This window comes from Doryrhamphus excisus, linkage group LG10 (assembly GCF_037039965.1).
Source record: "Doryrhamphus excisus strain RoL-2023G ecotype Guam linkage group LG10, RoL_Dexc_Guam_v1.1, whole genome shotgun sequence".
NCBI classification, from domain to species: Eukaryota; Metazoa; Chordata; class Actinopteri; order Syngnathiformes; family Syngnathidae; genus Doryrhamphus; species Doryrhamphus excisus.
Window position 1 is genome coordinate 12,030,288 of NC_136366.1, and position 16,933 is coordinate 12,047,220.

A 16,933-nucleotide genomic window follows, 5' to 3' on the forward strand; every position below is an offset into this window, starting at 1 on the left:
GATTTTACAAGATTATTTCTTTTTCATATTTTATCACTTTTTAACTTCACTCTTAACATTAATAGCCTAAGCAATAATATTTAACTGTAAGAAAAAAAATTCTTACATTAAAACTCAACTTACCAGAACCTAAATTTAGTATTTTTTTCAGTGCGATGAGGTGTCCTTCAACAAATGAACTAAAGCATTATAACTCTGTTTTTTCACATCGTGTTATTTAAAATCTTGATGGTGACCTTGTTTTTAACATTGCAACTATAATCATATTGATCTGAATGGGAAAATATTCCAATTAAAAACATTTGCACCATGAACAAAAACACCAAGTACATTTCTCAAGCTGTTGTTTGAACAATAGTACATTTATAATATTCAAATAGACAATGAAAAACTAAAACACGGTTGTAGTAATAAGGACATTGGCAATTTGTTTTGCATAGTTTAATACTTCATCAGTGTAAAAATTGCAATTCTGCAAACCGAGTAAAGTGCTTTTTGGGGCGGGAAATCAAGTAAACTTTGAACAATCAGTGCAAGAAGGCGTGTAGGTAATACGTAACAGCTGCATAGTTTTAAAACATACAAAAGGCAAGTCTTACACTGAAGACAAACAATTGCAATTGAAACAGCAATTAATGTTGGCATCATTCAGGCTGTCATTAAATCAGCACTGCTTATATAAAGCAAAATATCTGGAATGTAAATAAGATTTAGGCAAGAGTATCTTTGTACTAATTAACATATTTGGAAATGATTCTATGATGCAGGTGTACAGTATAAAATGACATTCATGTGCAGGTGCTGCAAATCCACTTTAGGCGACTTTCTTCAGCGACATGAGAATGCTGGGTTTCTCTTCCATAACACGCACAAGTAAATTGTCGATGTATTGCTCCAGCTCTGCTATTTTTTTATCTTTCTGCTGCAGCTGGCTCTCCTGTTTTACGACCAGGGAGATGAGTTCATCCTTGGTAAGCATGGAGTACGGCCCCTTTGCATCGCTTTCTTTTACCTGCAGAAACACACAATAAATACATGCAGTGCAATTTTCCAGCCTATTTTAAACGATACTGGAGGATACCTTTGTTTTCTCCTGAACTTCACCAACAGTTTCTCCTTCCGTGGCTGAGATAGGATTCTGTTCCTGAGAAGTGAGGGGTTTCACAGGATGAAGTCTGCAAAAAAAAAAAAAAAGGGTTTCATTTTGTTATTATGCAACATATTGACACTTAATCCACACATAAAGCAAAGCATAACCACCTCACCTTCGTAATGCTGGAGGAGGCACTTCCTTCTTCACGCTTTCTTCCTCCACTGCAGGCTGCTTTGGTCCACACTCTTTCGGCAGACTCTCCTGGTTTGACAAAGCTTGGTCGTCCTCATGTGTAGTGTGGATGTGGTCAAGGTTCTGTTTATTATTTGGTGTGCTTTGTATAGCTGCAAGGGTCTTCGCCGGTGGTGCGGGTGCACGGGCCTTGGAGGATCTGACTTTGGTTTCATATGCTACATCAGAAGTTTGGGACATAGGTGGCGGCCGTGACACTGAAGTGGACTCATGAGTGGATGCTGCATCATCGTCGTCATCATCTTCAAATGGATTTAAGCTAGCTGGGACAGTCCTTGGTTCGGAGTTAGGTATTGAAGGAGCTGGACGTTTAGCGTGTTTGGCTGCTGAGGAAGTCCCACTGGTGTTGTCTTTTGCATTTGGGTGAGATCTGCTCTGAGGTGGGACACTGGCTGTTTTCATCTCTTTGTCTTTATTCTGCTTGGCCATCAGCACCAGCTGACGTGTCGGCCCATCCTGTTCTCCTTGATTAGGTCTCTCCCCTTGCGTCCTACATGGAGGTTGGGGAGCTGGTCGCTTCTTTTCATCCACGGAAATGGTTTTGCTTCCCACTCGATGGCTGGAATAAAGAGAACCAGTGTAAAGCAATAAGGCAGGGGTCTCAAACACGCGGCCCGCGGTCAAATGTGGCCCGCAGGACACTAGTTTGAGGCCTTGATATGAAAGTCTAATGTTAGTGCGGCCCGCGCAAGTTTGATATGGATGCTGTATGGTATCATGTACCCAGAAAAAATTATTACATTTGATTAATGTTCATGTTAAAGGTTAAATAACTGTTAATAGTTACCCTCCCTATCCGAGTGGAAATGCTAAGTTTTTGGCTATTTAAGTTTAATGGAAATAACTTGAAGGCTACCGTTTAGGTCGCTAGCTCTCTAGTTTGCGAGTTAGCATGTGTCTCAAGACCCTGCAGTTGCGTAATATGTTGTGAAGAAAAAGAGTATAAATGTGACTATAGTCGTGTTTTGTCATGTCTACAGGGCTCTAATAATGCTTTGTTAATTTTAATCTGAAAAAAATAATTTGTCTACCCACCAACTATATGTGGTTTCTTAAGTTTTTATTATTTGCCGTTTTATTATTATTATTATTATATTTATTATTATTATTATTTGTTTATTTATTTTTCATCTTATTTTGTGCAGAAAAATAAAAAGTAAGATATTTGAGAACAGTGGAATGTTTTATCAGAGCTTTTATTGTAGAAAATCGGAACCAAAGCACTGAAAAATTTTGTATATTTTTCTGTTTTTAATAAATGCGTTTTTTTTTTTTTTGGAAAACCTGATACGGCCCAGCCTTGTCCAGACCCTAGCTCCAGTGGCCCGCAGGTAAATTGAGCCCCCTGCAATAAGGTTTTCATTCATGATAGGCTCGTACAAGTACTCCACAGCATTCATATTAATTAACACTTCTGTTAGGTGGCGGTTGGGAGGTGGGAGGATTTATAAATATGACATGCATATTGCGCTTTCAATTCAAGTAATTTTGGAGCTCACTCATATTGCTCTACACCGTAGGTTAACCTAAGTGTCGCCGAGCATGCAGGGTGAAGGTTATCAATAACTGGCAGGAGGAGTGAATGCATGCTTTCTACAATTGTTGTTGTGTTATGCAACGGCACGAGAGGGACAACATGCTAGATAAAGTGTGAAACACAACTGAGCATTACTACAGTTTTTGATGCAAATATTGTATGCAATGTATGCAAAAAAGGGGGAAAAATAGCACAAAAAGGTGCAATGTAACCACAATGTGGACCATGCAACCTTTCATTTTTCAATGGAGAAACTTTGAACATGCATGCTGTAGGCAATTATTCATTCATTCATTTTTGCGGGGGGTGCTGGAGCCTATCCCAGCTGTCTTCGGGCGAGAGGCAGGGTACACCCTGGACTGGTCGGCAGTCAATCACAGGGCACATATAGACAAACAATGTCTGGAATGTGGGAGGAAACCGGAGTACCCGGAGAAAACCCACACATGCATGGGGAGAACATGCAAACTCCACACAGAGATGGCCGAGGGTGGAATCGAACTCGGGCCTCCTAGCTGTGTGGCCTGCACGTTAACCACTCTCCCACTATGCAGAGCTGTAGGCAATTATTTAACTTAAACTTAATACAGTTTTTGTGTTCCCCGGCTTAAAGACAGCTCGGGCATGAACATGACACCTCTACACGATACTCTAACGAGGTCAGACAACTCACCGAGCCACCAACCTACACTCAGCCATGCAATTGTCACCGAAGCTGTCATGGTTTGGATTACGTTGCCATGGCAACATGACGTAACCCAGACGAGGAAGTCATGTAAATGATGCTGATATACCGCTTTCATTCTACACTCACAACTTCCTCCTGTCTTCATCTTCCTGTTCAAAAGATCAATTAACTAAATTAAATCCAATTATTCATTGATTATTCATTTTCTTATTATATTTAATAGTAGTTCCATGAGGCCACTGTATTATGGATTTTTTTATATTTTAAACATATTCGGGTTATGAGGAACAATGTATGTTATGGTAGAAGTGCCACTGTGTGGAAACTGACCTTTCCAAGATGGCGGTGTCAGTGTCCAGTGTGCTGCCCTTTGACCCGGAAGACAAGTTAGGAATTATGTCATCATCATGAGAAACATCTTCATCAAATGGATTGGTGGAAGGAATGTGTTCAAGACTCTCGGCAGCTTCTCTTCTCCTCCTCTCCTCCATCATGTCGTTTTTGTCCTTCCTCTTCCGCTCCTCCTCCGGTTTCCTCTCTTGTTCCTTCCCATTTCTTTCTTCCGCCACCGTTCTTCTCTTTCTCTCGTCTTCTTCATTCCTCACCCGCTCATCGACTTCCCTTCTACTTGCTTCCTCCATCTTTTTTCTTTCTTCCTCCCTTTTTCTCCTCTCTTCTTCCTTGTTCCTCCTTTCTTCTTCAAGTTGTTCCTGTTGTCTTCTCATCCTCTCTTGTTCATCCTGTCTAGCTATTGCAATCCTTCTCTCCTCCTCCTCCAACCGCTTTTCTTCGGCAAGTTGTTCTTCCCGTCTCCTAATCTCCTCTTGCTTCATTTTCTCCTCCATCCTGGTCCTCTCCTCTTCCTCCGCTCTCCGATTCTCCTCTAATGCTAACCTTTCAAGCTCTTCTTGTCTTCTCGTCCTCTCCTCTTCCTTTATTCTTTCCTTCTCTTCTTCCTCCAGTCTCCTCTTCTCCTCTGCTAATCTTTCTCGCTCTTCTTCTTGCCTCCTCATTCTTTCTTCTGTTTCCTTCCTCTCCTTTTCTTCATTCCTCATCCTTTCTTCCTCCTCTCTCACCTGTTCCTCTTCCCTCTTCATCCTCTCTTCTTCCTCTCGTCTCCTTAGCTCTTTTTCCCGTCTTGCGATTCTCTCATCTTCCTCCTTTCTTGCCTTCTCCTCGTTCCTTTTTCTCTCTTCTGCCACCCTTCTCTGTTCCTCTGCTACTCTTTCCAGCTCTTCTTCCCTGATCTTCTCCTCTTCCTCCCGTCTTGCTTTCTCATCATTCCTTCTCCTCTCGTCCTCTTCCCGTCTCCTCTTTTCCTCTGCTAGTCTTTCCTGCTCTTCTGCTTCTTGTCTTCTCATCCTCTCGTGTTCCTCCTTCCTGGCCTTTTCTTCAATCATCATCCTTTCTTCTTCCTCCTTTCTCAACCTCTCTTCAGTCCTCTTCCTCTCCTCTTCCTCCAGTCTCTTCATCTCCTCTGCTGCTCTTTCCAGCTCTTCTTGTCTTCTCTTTTCCTCTTCCTCCCTTCTTGCCTTCTCGGCATTCCTTCTCTTTTCCGCCGCTTCTTGTCTTTTTATCCTCTCTTGTTCCTCCTTCTTGGCTTTTTCTTCATTCATCATCCTTTCTTCTTCCTCCTTTCTCAACTTCTCTTCATTCCTCTTCCTCTCCTCTTCCTCCAGTCTCTTCATTTCCTCTGCTGCTCTTTCCAGCTCTTCTTGTCTTCTCATTCTCTCTTGCTCCTCCTTCCTTGCCTTTTCTTCATTCCTTCTCTGTTCTTCTTCTTCTGCCAGTCTTCTATTTTCTTCTGCTAGTCGTTCCTGCTCTTCTGCTTCTTGTCTTCTCATCCTCTCTAGTTCCTCCTTCTTGGCTTTTTCTTCATGCATCATTCGTTCTTCCTCCTCTCTCAACTTCTCTTTATTCCGCTCCCTCTCCTCTTCCTCCAGTCTCTTCATCTCCTCTGCTGCTTTTTCCAGCTCTTCTTGTCTTCTCATTCTCTCTTGCTCCTCCTTCCTTGCCTTTTCTTCATTCCTTCTCTGTTCTTCTTCTTCCAGTCTCCTCTTTTCCTCTGCTAGTCTTTCCTGATCTTCTCTTATCCTCTTTTCATCCTCCTTTCTCAACTTCTCCATATTCCTCCTCCTCTCCTCTTCCTCCTCCTCCTCTAATCGTTCCCGTTCTTCTTCACATCTCATTCTCCCCTTCTCTTCATCAAACCTGTCAATCTTAGCATTCCCATCTTCCAAATCCTCCTCTTCCTCTTCCCAGGTTGTGTACTGCCTAATTGCAGGAAGCGAATCAACTGATGGGGGTGAGCTTTCCGGAACATCTTCCATGGACCCGTGGCCTGAGCTGGCCAGACTGAAGTTGGATCCGACACGAGTGGCGCGAGGAGGAGGTTCCTCACAGTAAACATGGCTGCCGTTGATGCACAGGTTGCTTTTGTCGACAGAGGAGTGTTTCTGACCGAATGGATCTTTGCTGTCCGAGCTGCCTGAGCGCTTATGTTTCATGAACTTGAACTTCCTTTTACCTAGGAGGAGTCGGAAAGGGAGAAGTGAAGCGCAGACTTCCACCATACATGTAGACAAGAAACCTTTTTTTTTTTTTTTTACATGGCACAATGGAAGGTATTCACGTCTCAATTACAAATGGTACAGTCCTACATGAACCTAAAACAGCACTGACCTTCCGAGGCATCCACATTAAGACCAGAAGACAAGCTGCCGCTCAGTGAGGAGTTCTTGGCAGGCAGCACCGACATGGACTGTGACATGTTCCTCTGCAGGTTGGACTTGTGAGAAAACAAAGTCTTTAATTTTTGCTTCTTCTTCTTCTCCTCTTTGCCTGCAGCCGACTGGCTGTCATCCTCCTCTTCCTCGCTGTCGGTCAGAACCTGCTTGAAGGACGGCGCCGCCACCTGATCCAATTCTTTTTTCTTACCACGGACTTTGTCCTTCAGTTTGCCCAGGCGGGAGCGAGGTTTGCCCGCGGCAGAGAGGTCAAACATGCTGGCTGTCATGTTGTTCCTCAAAAACTGGATGTCCACGAGGACCTCTCCTCTGTCTTTGTCCACCTTGCCCGTCTTGTCCAATAACTTGAACCACCTTGACAGCAGACATTGAAAGATAGAATTCATGAGTATAGACGGCAGAATATCCTGAATCAGGGGTCTCAAACTCAATTTACTTGGGGGCCACTAGAGCTAGGGTCTGGGCCGCATCAGGTTTTCCAAAAAAAAAAAACCACACATTTATTAAAAACAGAAAAATGAATAAACTTTGCTTTGGTTTCGATTTTCTACAAGAAAAGCTCTGCTAAAACATTCCACTGTTCTCAAATATCTTACTTTTTTATTTTTCTACACAAAATAAGATGAAAAATAAATAAACAAATCAAGAATAAAGAAAATCAATCAGTAATAAATAAATATAATAATAATAATACAGCAAATAATAAAAACTTAAGAAACCACATATAGTTGGTGGGTAGACAAATTATTTTTTTCAGATTAAAATTAACAAAGCATTATTAGAGCCCTGTAGACATGACAAAACATGACTATAGTCACATTTATACTCTTTATTTACAACATATTGCGCAACTGCAGGGTCTTGAGACGCATGCTAACTCGCAAACTAGAGAGCTAGCAACCTAAACGGTAGCCTTCAACTTATTTCCTTTAAACTTAAATAGCCAAAAACTTACCACTTCCACACGGATAGGGAGGATAACTATTAACAGTTATTTAACCTTTAACATGAACATTAATCAAACGTAATAATTTTTTCTGGGTACATGATACCATACAGCATCCATATCAAATTTGCGAGGGCCGCACTAACATTAAACTTTCATATCAAGGCGGGGGCCTCAAACTAGTGTCCTGCGGGCCACATTTGGCCGGCGGGCCGCGTGTTTGAGACCCCTGTCCTAAATGCTCCAATTAATACTTCAATTAACCACATGCCGTCAATCACCAGGTGTGATCTAGAACAGCAAATAACTGTGGCGCTGCATTGGAAGTAACAGCAGCTTTATCTATCTGCATGCGCTTTAAAACACTGCCACTCAATACCGGCTGGCCAGTTTGCTCCTTATCATAATTACAACATTGGTTGTATTGCAGCTATTTTGTTCAATATACGTTTCCACAGAGAGCACCGTTTGTACTTTCCACTTTCTCATGCACGTGGGCAACAAAAAGCTTTTTACTTTCTTCGAGGTTCTTGGAAAAAATTAACCCCATCACAAGGCAAACGGAAAATGACTTCATAGGAAAGTTTTTTGAAAATACAAATACAACTGACCAGTCTTGTGGAGAGTTTAGTATGAATGCTTTGACTGTATGGTGACTGCATGATGATAGTCCCGAGACTATCATAGCAAAGTTATTCAGAGTATTTTAAAAACAGTTTAAAAGTAAGTGAATGCTGCATGCTGAAGAGGGGTTTCGGGGAAAAAACAGTTACAAAACATAAGTTAGAATCAGCATAAATAGTGCTTATCAAGCATAAATCCGGGGTCAGCAGGATTCCTGAGGAAATGAGGAAAGCACTTGTGTGTGTGTGTGTGTGTGTGTGTGTGTGTCCATGCAGGGGTCTCTTTGGTATTTCCATGCTGCAGGCCATCAAACCGACAGTGCAGGAAAAATATGCCTTGAAAACAAACAGACGCGGATGAAATGTGCAAGGTTTATGTTTATGGATATACAGTATATATATATATATATATATATATATATATATATATATATATATATATATATATATATATATAGTTTAAATCTTATCTCATTCTTGTAGATAGAACTCTGAGATTCATTGTCACTCTCTCACAAACTGCATGCTCAAATGTAACAGTGATGAATCTGCAGGACCAACAAGTATATTGCATAACACATCAGCAACAGAACCAATGTTGTAATAGTGGTCAGGAGCAAACTGCTCAGTCGGCATTCATACCGATGAGGAGTCTATTGTAAACACCAGTACGTAACAACACTGAATGAGCACACATTAAAAAAAATGTTTAAAGGGTGTTGCCTACAGCCACAGCTCTACATGTTTTTCCACTGGCTCTAATTAGACAATTAGACAATTGGAAGTTATTTGGGCATAGTTACAGGCTGTAAACACTGAATTTGTTGCTAGTTGCAAAACTACTACACGGATCCCACGTGGACGTGTCAAAAAGAGAAGTGAACTCCTTCCGTTAAAGCGCAAAGGAAGTTACCAAAATGTCCGTGTCGTCTTTCCTTGAAGCCTACCGGATAACAATGGCTTAAAGCTGACTAATCGGACTCAACATTGTCAACAAATATTCGCCTTTAGTGCACACAGACACACACATCCTTTCTTGTGCACTAAAGATAAGACAATGAAGACCTCTCTTATCACTTCACACAGCTGTGTGAGTGGGAGAAGAGCAAGTCAGCAGTGATAAACGCCCGTGCAGCACTGGTGGACAGAACTTATCAGATCATCAGTGTTTGAAGTGAAGTCCTAGTCACCAGAGACAGGGTGGGGGGATCTATTGAAGATTCTCATAAATAAAAAAAAAAACACTGCTTGAGTCTAAACTAATGTGGAGGCACATGATGCACATCAGAACATAATTTTAAGCTCACACATTCAACTGCTTTTAACAAAGTTAATTAGAAGGGCTACAATAGTGTATTGGATGTACTTTGTCCAATATGGAGCCTTGATGCTGGAATTTAGAGGGAGTACGCCGCTTTGTGTATCTGTAGCTTTAATGCTAATGAGCTGTGTTTGTATGCGAGTGTACTGTATGTCACGGCATTGTGTCGTTTATCCACCTTTTAACGACAATGTAGCATTAAGGGGTGGGACAGGAAGAAGCAAACGTTAGCTACAGCGCCAAGATTACACTCACATTTTAACAGCAACCTGAAAATAAACAATTAGAAACCCAAATCTGTCCACTTTATCTGCTGATAGGAAGTTGCACATCAACATCAATGCGAATGGAGGTCATAAAAAATGTTGATAGTCGCCATTATCCATATTATTGCACTTAATGTCAAAGTCCAGCATTGCGTCGACTCACTTGTAGGTTCCATTTAACGCAACTATTAACGTGTGTAACATATGGACTCACTCACTGTAATACTAAATGTTTATTTGATATTACATTGTAAGACGGTGCGAGTGCTATAGCAGCGCCAAGGAAGTTCTGCTGTTTTTGCCAGAGAACCTGACCTTGCGGGCCATCACTGTTTATTTTTCACTGATAAAGCTGCCAGGAATGCGAGGCCACAGGCGAATTTAAACCTCAGAGGAAAGGTGCATGCATGGCCTGAGGGGAAAAAAAAAATTACCAAAAAACGGCAGCTAATGTCTGACAAATGAAAGAACATGCAAGTCCGAAGCAGAAGGGAGGCTGGTACGCTGTAGTCACATGGTAGGAGCATAAACTACTTACAAGCAGCTTAGCAGAACAACACTCTCCATTCTTAACTAATATATAGCTGATCGGGCCTGTGTTGCTATTTTAACATACTTCCATCCATCCTGGGGATAATATACTTGTATGCTAAGTTTACTTCATATCTCTCCTCTTTATAAACTCAAAATATCCTAAAATTATCTATACAATACATCATTTAATGCTTTTTAATGATTAGGCTTACAGTTGTAACTCTCTTATTATTAAATATGCAGCATACCGGACTGAAAAAAAGTTTCCCATCATGACTGGAAACCAGTCCCTCTCCACTGAAGTCAGCTGGGATAGGCTCCAGCATACCACTGTGACCCTAGTGAGGATAAGAAAATGGATGGATGGAAGTTTCCCATCATAAAAACTGCATAAGATGAATTAATTCATTCATTTTCTACCGCTTTTCCTCACGAGGGTCGCGGGGGTTGCTGGAGCCTATGCCAGCTGTCTTCGGGCGAGAGGTGGGGTACACCCTGGACTGGTCGCCAGCCAATCACAGGGCACATATAGACAAACAACCACTCACATTCATAGCTATGGACAATTTGGAGTCGCCAATTAACCTAGCATGTTTTTGGAATGTGGGAGGAAACCGGAGTACTCGGAGAAAACCCACGCATGCGGGAGAACATGCAAACTCCACACAGAGATGGCCGAGGGTGGAATTGAACCCTGGTCTCGTAGCTGTGAGGTCTGCACGCTAACCACTAGACCGCCGTGCCGCCTGCATAAGATATATTGTTCAATTAATTATCAGTTGTTAAAACTATTGCCTATATTAAAGTACTGTATTTTTAAACATGTATTTTGTATTGAAACATACATAGCTATAAAGATAATAAACATGGTTACCCTTCAGAGTGTATTTACTAGATTTGCTCATTAGATAGAACTACTTGTCCGTCTTAAAGTGGAACGCCCTCAGTCCCTAAATAGTGTCCTTACTCGGTCTTGTCGCGGGTCTTGTCCTCACTGAGTTGCAGCAAGTTGATAACGGCCTGGCCCAGCAACTTGTCCGGACCCACCAGAGCCCTGTGAAGGACGTGTACATGCAGCGTGGCTCTCTCCCCTCCCGCTCCGTGCTGAGGCAGCTCGAAGACGGCTTCCTCCTTCCAGACCGGCGCCACGCTCTTCTCCACCACGGAGGTCTGGTACTTATCCTTGCCCACTTGCATGAGCGCGTAGGCATCGTTGGTGCCGCCTTTGCCCTTCGCCCTCAGGCCACGGGCTTGAAGGACCGTCACCTGGACGCTGGTGGGACACCACGGCTGATCCAGGAAGGACATTCTGGCGGCTCAAGCCACGAGACCGAATGGATCGATGGAGAGCAGCGAGGAAGACAAGTTCTCGTGCTGTAAACCCGACTGGAAGGAACCGCGTAGTGGGCGTGGTTAGGGAGCAGGAGGGGGTTGGGTTTATCAAAGTTACGCCCCCAGAATTAACAGGTTACTTCGATTGGAATGAGTTACACCTGATAAAACAGTTACAAGTTAAGCACAATTACCAGCATTAAAGATAGAAAATAAAGTTTTTTTTATAAATAGTTGTCAATGGCATTGTTTATTTACATATTAGAAATAGCATAGCTAGTTAGAAATGCTCGATTCCTACAGACCCACGGGAACAGCCACGGCATAAACAAACTGCTAGCTAGTTAGCTAGCAACTGAGTAGTTTGTTTGTCTCGCTAACTAGCTAGCTAGCTAACTAGCATAAATAGCTTGACAGTTGAAGAAGTTGGAAGTTAATAAGCATTGATAGAGAGACAGTTGAAACAACAAACAGCTAATAATATACTAGTGAACGAGATTATTGGTTCTCCAATGGTAGGTCGGGACCCAAAGGTGTGTTGCAAGGGGAAAAAAATGTCCGTCAACGCACCTCACATTCTGCACTAATAATATTAAACGCAGTAGTGATGTTTGCGACAGTTTAGTGCTCCAATAAAGTAGTGACATAATCAAGTGTAAAATTCAACAAAATGGACATTGTTGTCTTGCACTTCGTCACCCCTCTGCTTCCTGGTGACAGGTTCACAGACGTTTATATATAGAAGTCCTGATCTAATTAGTGGCGTGACATAACCATGTGTTTACTTTTCTGTACTGGCCTAACAACAGCAACAGAAGCTTTTTTTTAATGTAACTTTAATATTAATTTGTATAATTCACATATTCCTCACATCTTTCCTGATGAACTGATTATGTGATGCATTCAATTGTAATCTGATGCATGTTCAAATGAAATAAAACCATTACCATTACCATTACCATTACCATTACTCTGGCTCACCAGCAAGGACTTTACTGTAAAGTTTTTGTTGTTCTTCTCTGAAAGTCTCCTTCACTTTGGTACGTTTAAGACCCCCGTCCCTGAAAAAAAAAACACATTTGATATATATATATATATATATATATATCATATACTACTATGCTGTACTATACTGTACTACAGTAAGAGGAATTGTAACTCCTCACTCACCAAATGAGATCTACTAATCCTCCCTGTGCAGCGATGGCGGCTTTTACTCTACTGGCAAACTGTACTGCATCTTCTTCTTCCTTCACAATAATAACAATCACTAACGTGCAACACTAAGTGAACTGCACGAACCTTTTGCATGCAGGTATCTTTAGATAAACACAAGAAATACCTGTCTGTTCATAGGCGGCAGGTACCACACACTGCATACAATGGCCCAGCTGCTCATCATCCTCAGCAGATAGCTGACCAAGCCAAACTTACTGCTGTTCCAGAAAGCGTCCCCAAAGCGAGGATCATACTGCAGAACGATATGCATTGGTGTTATTTGGTGTGATGTATTAAGAAAGGACAGAGTGGAAAAAGAACCACAAAATAAACCGGCCTTGATAGCCACTGGATAGATGGTACAGCCCATTTCAAAGCTGCCCTTTTTGAACATCATCACCGAGGTGTTGTTGATGCATGTTCCTGTAGATGAAAAACATATAAGAGCTGGGGTAAACATACATAAGTCATATATGACATGTAGCTATGATGATACACACCCTCAGGAAAGATGAGGATTGGCTGTTTGGTTTTGTCAGCAACATGTTCCCCCAGCCTGGAACAGTCCATGTTCATTCTATCAGCCTGGATCGAACTCAATTTCAGCATTCACAACCCCGCAAATTATTTGTTATTTTTTGTCAAAATAAAAAATTTAAGACCACAACCTTTAAAAACCAAAAGCTTAGCAAAAATGTGGATTCATTTTCTGTCAGGTATTCACACTGTCGTGCCGTTGTTGCTGAGGTCATTTGAAACTTCTTCAAAGATCCCGAGGGTATATAGAAGAAAATCAAGTGGTAGACCCCTGAAAATGACTCATGTTTTTTCCTTCAATGGAACGATGTAGCGTCAGGTTGTGCAGGGGCGTCAAATGGAGATGTTGCAGGTGGTATCCATCATGACCAAAGGCCCTCGTCTGTGTGGTCAAAGGACTTCATCCATAGCCTGACTCTTTTGGATCAGCCTGCGTGCTCCTCTGAATCTAAAATTGTACATCAGTTCCAGAGTAGGTTTGGGTTTTTTGAGCTATGGTCTTGAACTTTTGATCATCTGATGAACAGCCTAGTTCAGTTTAATTGCTTACTCGGATTTTTTGTCTCACTCCAACATCTTCTTATTTGCATTGTGAAGCTCTACCTAGAGCATCCTTAAGCTCTAACACTGCAAAATGTCAATTCTTCCATTTAATAACTGGTAGTAAAAGTGATGATGTTGTAGTTGCACCTTTTAGCCACTAGATGTCTGTCTTTCATTTGGGCTCTGTCAAACCAGATGTGTGGGGAAGATCTCACCATGGCTTTCTGGATCATTCCCATCAGTCCACCATGCAGCTGTCCAACCTGAGGCAAGTTTACACAATGTTCCAACTAGCGTACATGTGCTTATGAATTCATATGGACGGGGAATGTTGCTGTACCAGGGAGTAGCATCCATCATTGGCCAAGATGATGACATCAATGGGTGTTGTATGATTGGCTACACAAATACCACCACCTTTTGCTTTGTTCTCTCTGCAATGACACAAACACACACACATTATACATATATACATACATTGTATAAACATTGTATTGTTGTTATACGAGAGAGATGGTTACCTGTTATGATAGGTGACAATGGCTGTGATGGATCGAGCACAGATGTGGTAACATATTCCATGTACCTTCTCAGTCAGGTAGACCCTCAACCTGAACGCACAGAAAGGGCGGCAGCACCTCAACGGAACTAAATAGTAATACTTTTTATTCCCTATTCCAATGTAAACCCCCTTTTTTATCCCCTCCCCTATAAAGATGTACTATAAAACAGTAGAGTACAGTATAATAGAGGGAATGTGAAACAGCACCCTCTAGTGGTTACTTACTCTCTATTTGGTAAACAGGCCATCATGGTGGTGAACAGAAAGAGCAGATTAATGCCAGTCACTGCAAGAGTCAACCTGCAGAGAAGGTTTTTAATCATTCATTCATTCATTTTCAGGGTTGCGGGGGGTGCTGGAGCCTATCCCAGCTGTCTTCGGGCGAGAGGTGGGGTACACCCTGGACTGGCCGGCAGCCAATCACATTGCACATATAGACAAACAACCATTGTTTTAAATCAAACTCCGAAATTTGGTCTTCCCTAACCTCAGAGGCAGCAGGACGCCATAGCGGATGAAGATGCCAGCACCCCAAAGGATGATGAGTCTCATGCTGATGTTGTGGAAGTTGTAACTGCTCCTGGTCAAAAGGTTCCAGGTGTCCAGCTCCTGGGCCGAGAAGCGCTTGGTGACGTCATCATCCACGATGCTCTCCATGCCTCGGCAACAAAAGGAGAGGACGTCGGTCATCTTGAACTCGGGGGAACCGGCAGAGGCCCTCAGCTGCCGGAAAGATGACTTTTGGGCGATAATGCCAGCTGTGAGGGATGGAAAGGAAATATGAGTGTTAGCAATGAGACATGAATGCAGTATTGGAGTCATAGAAGTTTATACCGTTCCTGGATGCTTTATCCACGAGATGGGTGTCCTTGGCGCACAGCTCCATTCAAATAAGAAATCAGAAATCAGACTTTTTTTCTTAAAAATATATACAACTTTAATTACGTCTTCAAAAAACAGATGCCGTGTCAACCCCCTCGGGGAGCGTCAACATGACAGATGGCATTCCCAAGAGCAAAGAGCGTGGTCCTTCCCTCCCCAGATTTAAAAGTCTCTACTGCAGCAACGTGAGTCTAATCTCATCCCCCTGGGATAAAGACAGACAGAGGCTCGTCTCTCTGGAATTGAACAACATGGACTGTTGAAATAACGGCACAATACAGTGCAAATGGAACCGTGGCATTACAGTACAGTGATAACATGTTCATTCATATGTTCATTTTCATGTGCCGCACATCAGATGGATTACTGCATTGAGAATGCTTTTCATTTACTTTAATTTCCTACATCATATCCAAATAATAATAATATATTATTAATTATTATTAATTAACATTATTAATTATTATATTATAATATTTTTATATTATATATTAAAATATAATAATAACATATCCAAATAATAAACAGAAAATATAAGTCATCCAATAGTCTAATTGTCATCACACGTACAAAAAAGGGCAAAAAGACTTTTCTAAATTCTGATTTTTTTTTCATATTGTTGTTACTTTATTCTTGTGAATTTGTAATATTTTCTTGAAATATTAAATAAAAATATTTTATTAGTCCTTAAATTATTTTTTTTTCCTCACCTGACACTTAATTCTTCCTAATTTACCAACTTTACAATCATAAAATGATCACTTTAGGCTGACAAAATTAGATTTAAAAAAAATTGAAATATTCTTACTTTATTCTTGCAAAATTTTCACTTTTTTTGCAGCTGTTTTCTCTGAAATATTATGACTTTATCCAATTTTGAGTTGTTGTTTTTTTACTCTGAATCTACTTCATTGTCAGTACAAATAAATACTTCATGACTTGCCAAGTGACCACATCTGCTACGATATCATTTTATTCTCTGCCGCCTCCATTAATGCAACTAATTCACTAATTAACTAATTAAAAAGACTTCAAAGCTCACCTCAAAGATCCACAGAAGGGTCATCACATAAAGTCTGCGGATGCCAAAAGACACTCCGAATACAATAATGAAGATGCAGAGTAGCATCATGGCCACCAATGAACTACTAGGACCCCCACACAGCAACCTGTCAATCAAATCATGTAAACCGTGCCATGTAGTCTTCCTCTAGTGGCATCACTGAAAAGAATAGCATAATTAGCTTTCAGATCAAATAGCTATTGTATCAATACCAAAAGTATCTGTATACATATAGGTAATACTAGTCTTGTATTTACTTATCGGTATTGATCGCCCCCATGTCGGAGCAGCACAACAGAAGGGGGCTTTCCATCTGGAAGCCATACAGTAAGTAAATGCTCTTGCTAGCAGCATGCTAAAGGTGCAAGAAGGCGGGTCTTCATTAGCAGCAACAAGTGGCCAATTAGGGAGGCTTTAACTGCGTTGTGGGCTGAAAAGCTGCAAGCAGGCGGGTCTTCATAGTGGCAACAAGTGGCCAATGAGGGAGGCTTTAACTTCGATGTGGGCTGAAGGTAATCTGATTATTTTACAAGGTGCTAAAGCACCAAGAGAGGATGAGCGACAGAGAAAATAAATAATTAAAATAAATAAAACATCCAAAATGGCGATGTTGTGCTGATAGCGCACACTGAAATTACATTTTAAATTAAAAGTAATGCAATTGGTGAATGTGATGGACTCAAAACACCCAAAATAACGACATTTTAAATGTTATTTACTTGTATTTCATGGTAATAATACCCAGGTATACGGTACATGATGTTTGTTAATGAGACAGAATAAATAATA

At 41.3% G+C, this 16,933-nt stretch overlaps 2 protein-coding genes across 6 annotated transcripts; both read right to left on the reverse strand.

Moving 5' to 3' along the window:
- Nucleotides 1-420: 420 nt before the first annotated feature.
- Nucleotides 421-11,595, reverse strand: rab11fip1b (RAB11 family interacting protein 1 (class I) b). Its single transcript, XM_058058224.2, has 6 exons — nucleotides 10,975-11,595; nucleotides 6,253-6,671; nucleotides 3,901-6,097; nucleotides 1,266-1,904; nucleotides 1,082-1,175; nucleotides 421-1,012 (listed from the first exon to the last, which is right to left on the reverse strand). The coding sequence occupies exons 1-6, from the start codon at nucleotides 11,313-11,315 to the stop codon at nucleotides 815-817; spliced, it is 3,888 nt and encodes a 1,295-aa protein (XP_057914207.2). The 5' UTR covers nucleotides 11,316-11,595; the 3' UTR covers nucleotides 421-814.
- A 524-nt stretch (nucleotides 11,596-12,119) lies between these two features.
- On the reverse strand, nucleotides 12,120-16,527 carry LOC131107839 (glycerol-3-phosphate acyltransferase 4-like). 5 transcript variants are annotated; one of them, XM_078794122.1, is made up of 13 exons: nucleotides 16,402-16,527; nucleotides 16,124-16,303; nucleotides 15,034-15,079; nucleotides 14,687-14,957; nucleotides 14,425-14,499; nucleotides 14,159-14,248; nucleotides 13,978-14,071; nucleotides 13,785-13,900; nucleotides 13,058-13,113; nucleotides 12,895-12,980; nucleotides 12,682-12,810; nucleotides 12,510-12,589; nucleotides 12,120-12,400 (listed from the first exon to the last, which is right to left on the reverse strand). In XM_078794122.1, the coding sequence occupies exons 2-13, from the start codon at nucleotides 16,211-16,213 to the stop codon at nucleotides 12,307-12,309; spliced, it is 1,227 nt and encodes a 408-aa protein (XP_078650248.1). In that variant the 5' UTR covers nucleotides 16,214-16,303; nucleotides 16,402-16,527; the 3' UTR covers nucleotides 12,120-12,306. The 5 variants fall into 5 exon arrangements, 4 of the variants coding, with proteins under 4 accessions (XP_078650248.1, XP_078650247.1, XP_078650246.1 ...); XM_078794121.1 differs by having other exon boundaries at nucleotides 13,058-13,142; nucleotides 13,853-13,900; nucleotides 16,124-16,250; nucleotides 16,402-16,504; XM_078794120.1 differs by having other exon boundaries at nucleotides 16,124-16,250; nucleotides 16,402-16,502.
- Nucleotides 16,528-16,933: the final 406 nt, after the last annotated feature.

Bases quoted from the DNA above. Each gene is read 5' to 3' on its own strand.
- LOC131107839 (XM_078794120.1), bottom strand. From the start codon at position 16,457: ATGGAAAGCCCCCTTCTGTTGTGCTGCTCCGACATGGGGGCGATCAAT. The intron at 13,901-13,977 runs GTACAGCAACAT...AACTTGCCTCAG, and splicing joins ATGATGGATGCTACTCCCTG to GTTGGACAGCTGCATGGTGG. The intron at 12,590-12,681 runs GTATTTCTTGTG...ATTATTGTGAAG, and splicing joins TGCCGCCTATGAACAGACAG to GAAGAAGAAGATGCAGTACA.
- rab11fip1b (XM_058058224.2), bottom strand. From the start codon at position 11,315: ATGTCCTTCCTGGATCAGCCGTGGTGTCCCACCAGCGTCCAGGTGACG. The intron at 1,176-1,265 runs GTGAGGTGGTTA...TTTTTTTTGCAG, and splicing joins CCTCCTCCAGCATTACGAAG to ACTTCATCCTGTGAAACCCC. The intron at 1,013-1,081 runs GTATCCTCCAGT...GTGTTTCTGCAG, and splicing joins AAGTTCAGGAGAAAACAAAG to GTAAAAGAAAGCGATGCAAA.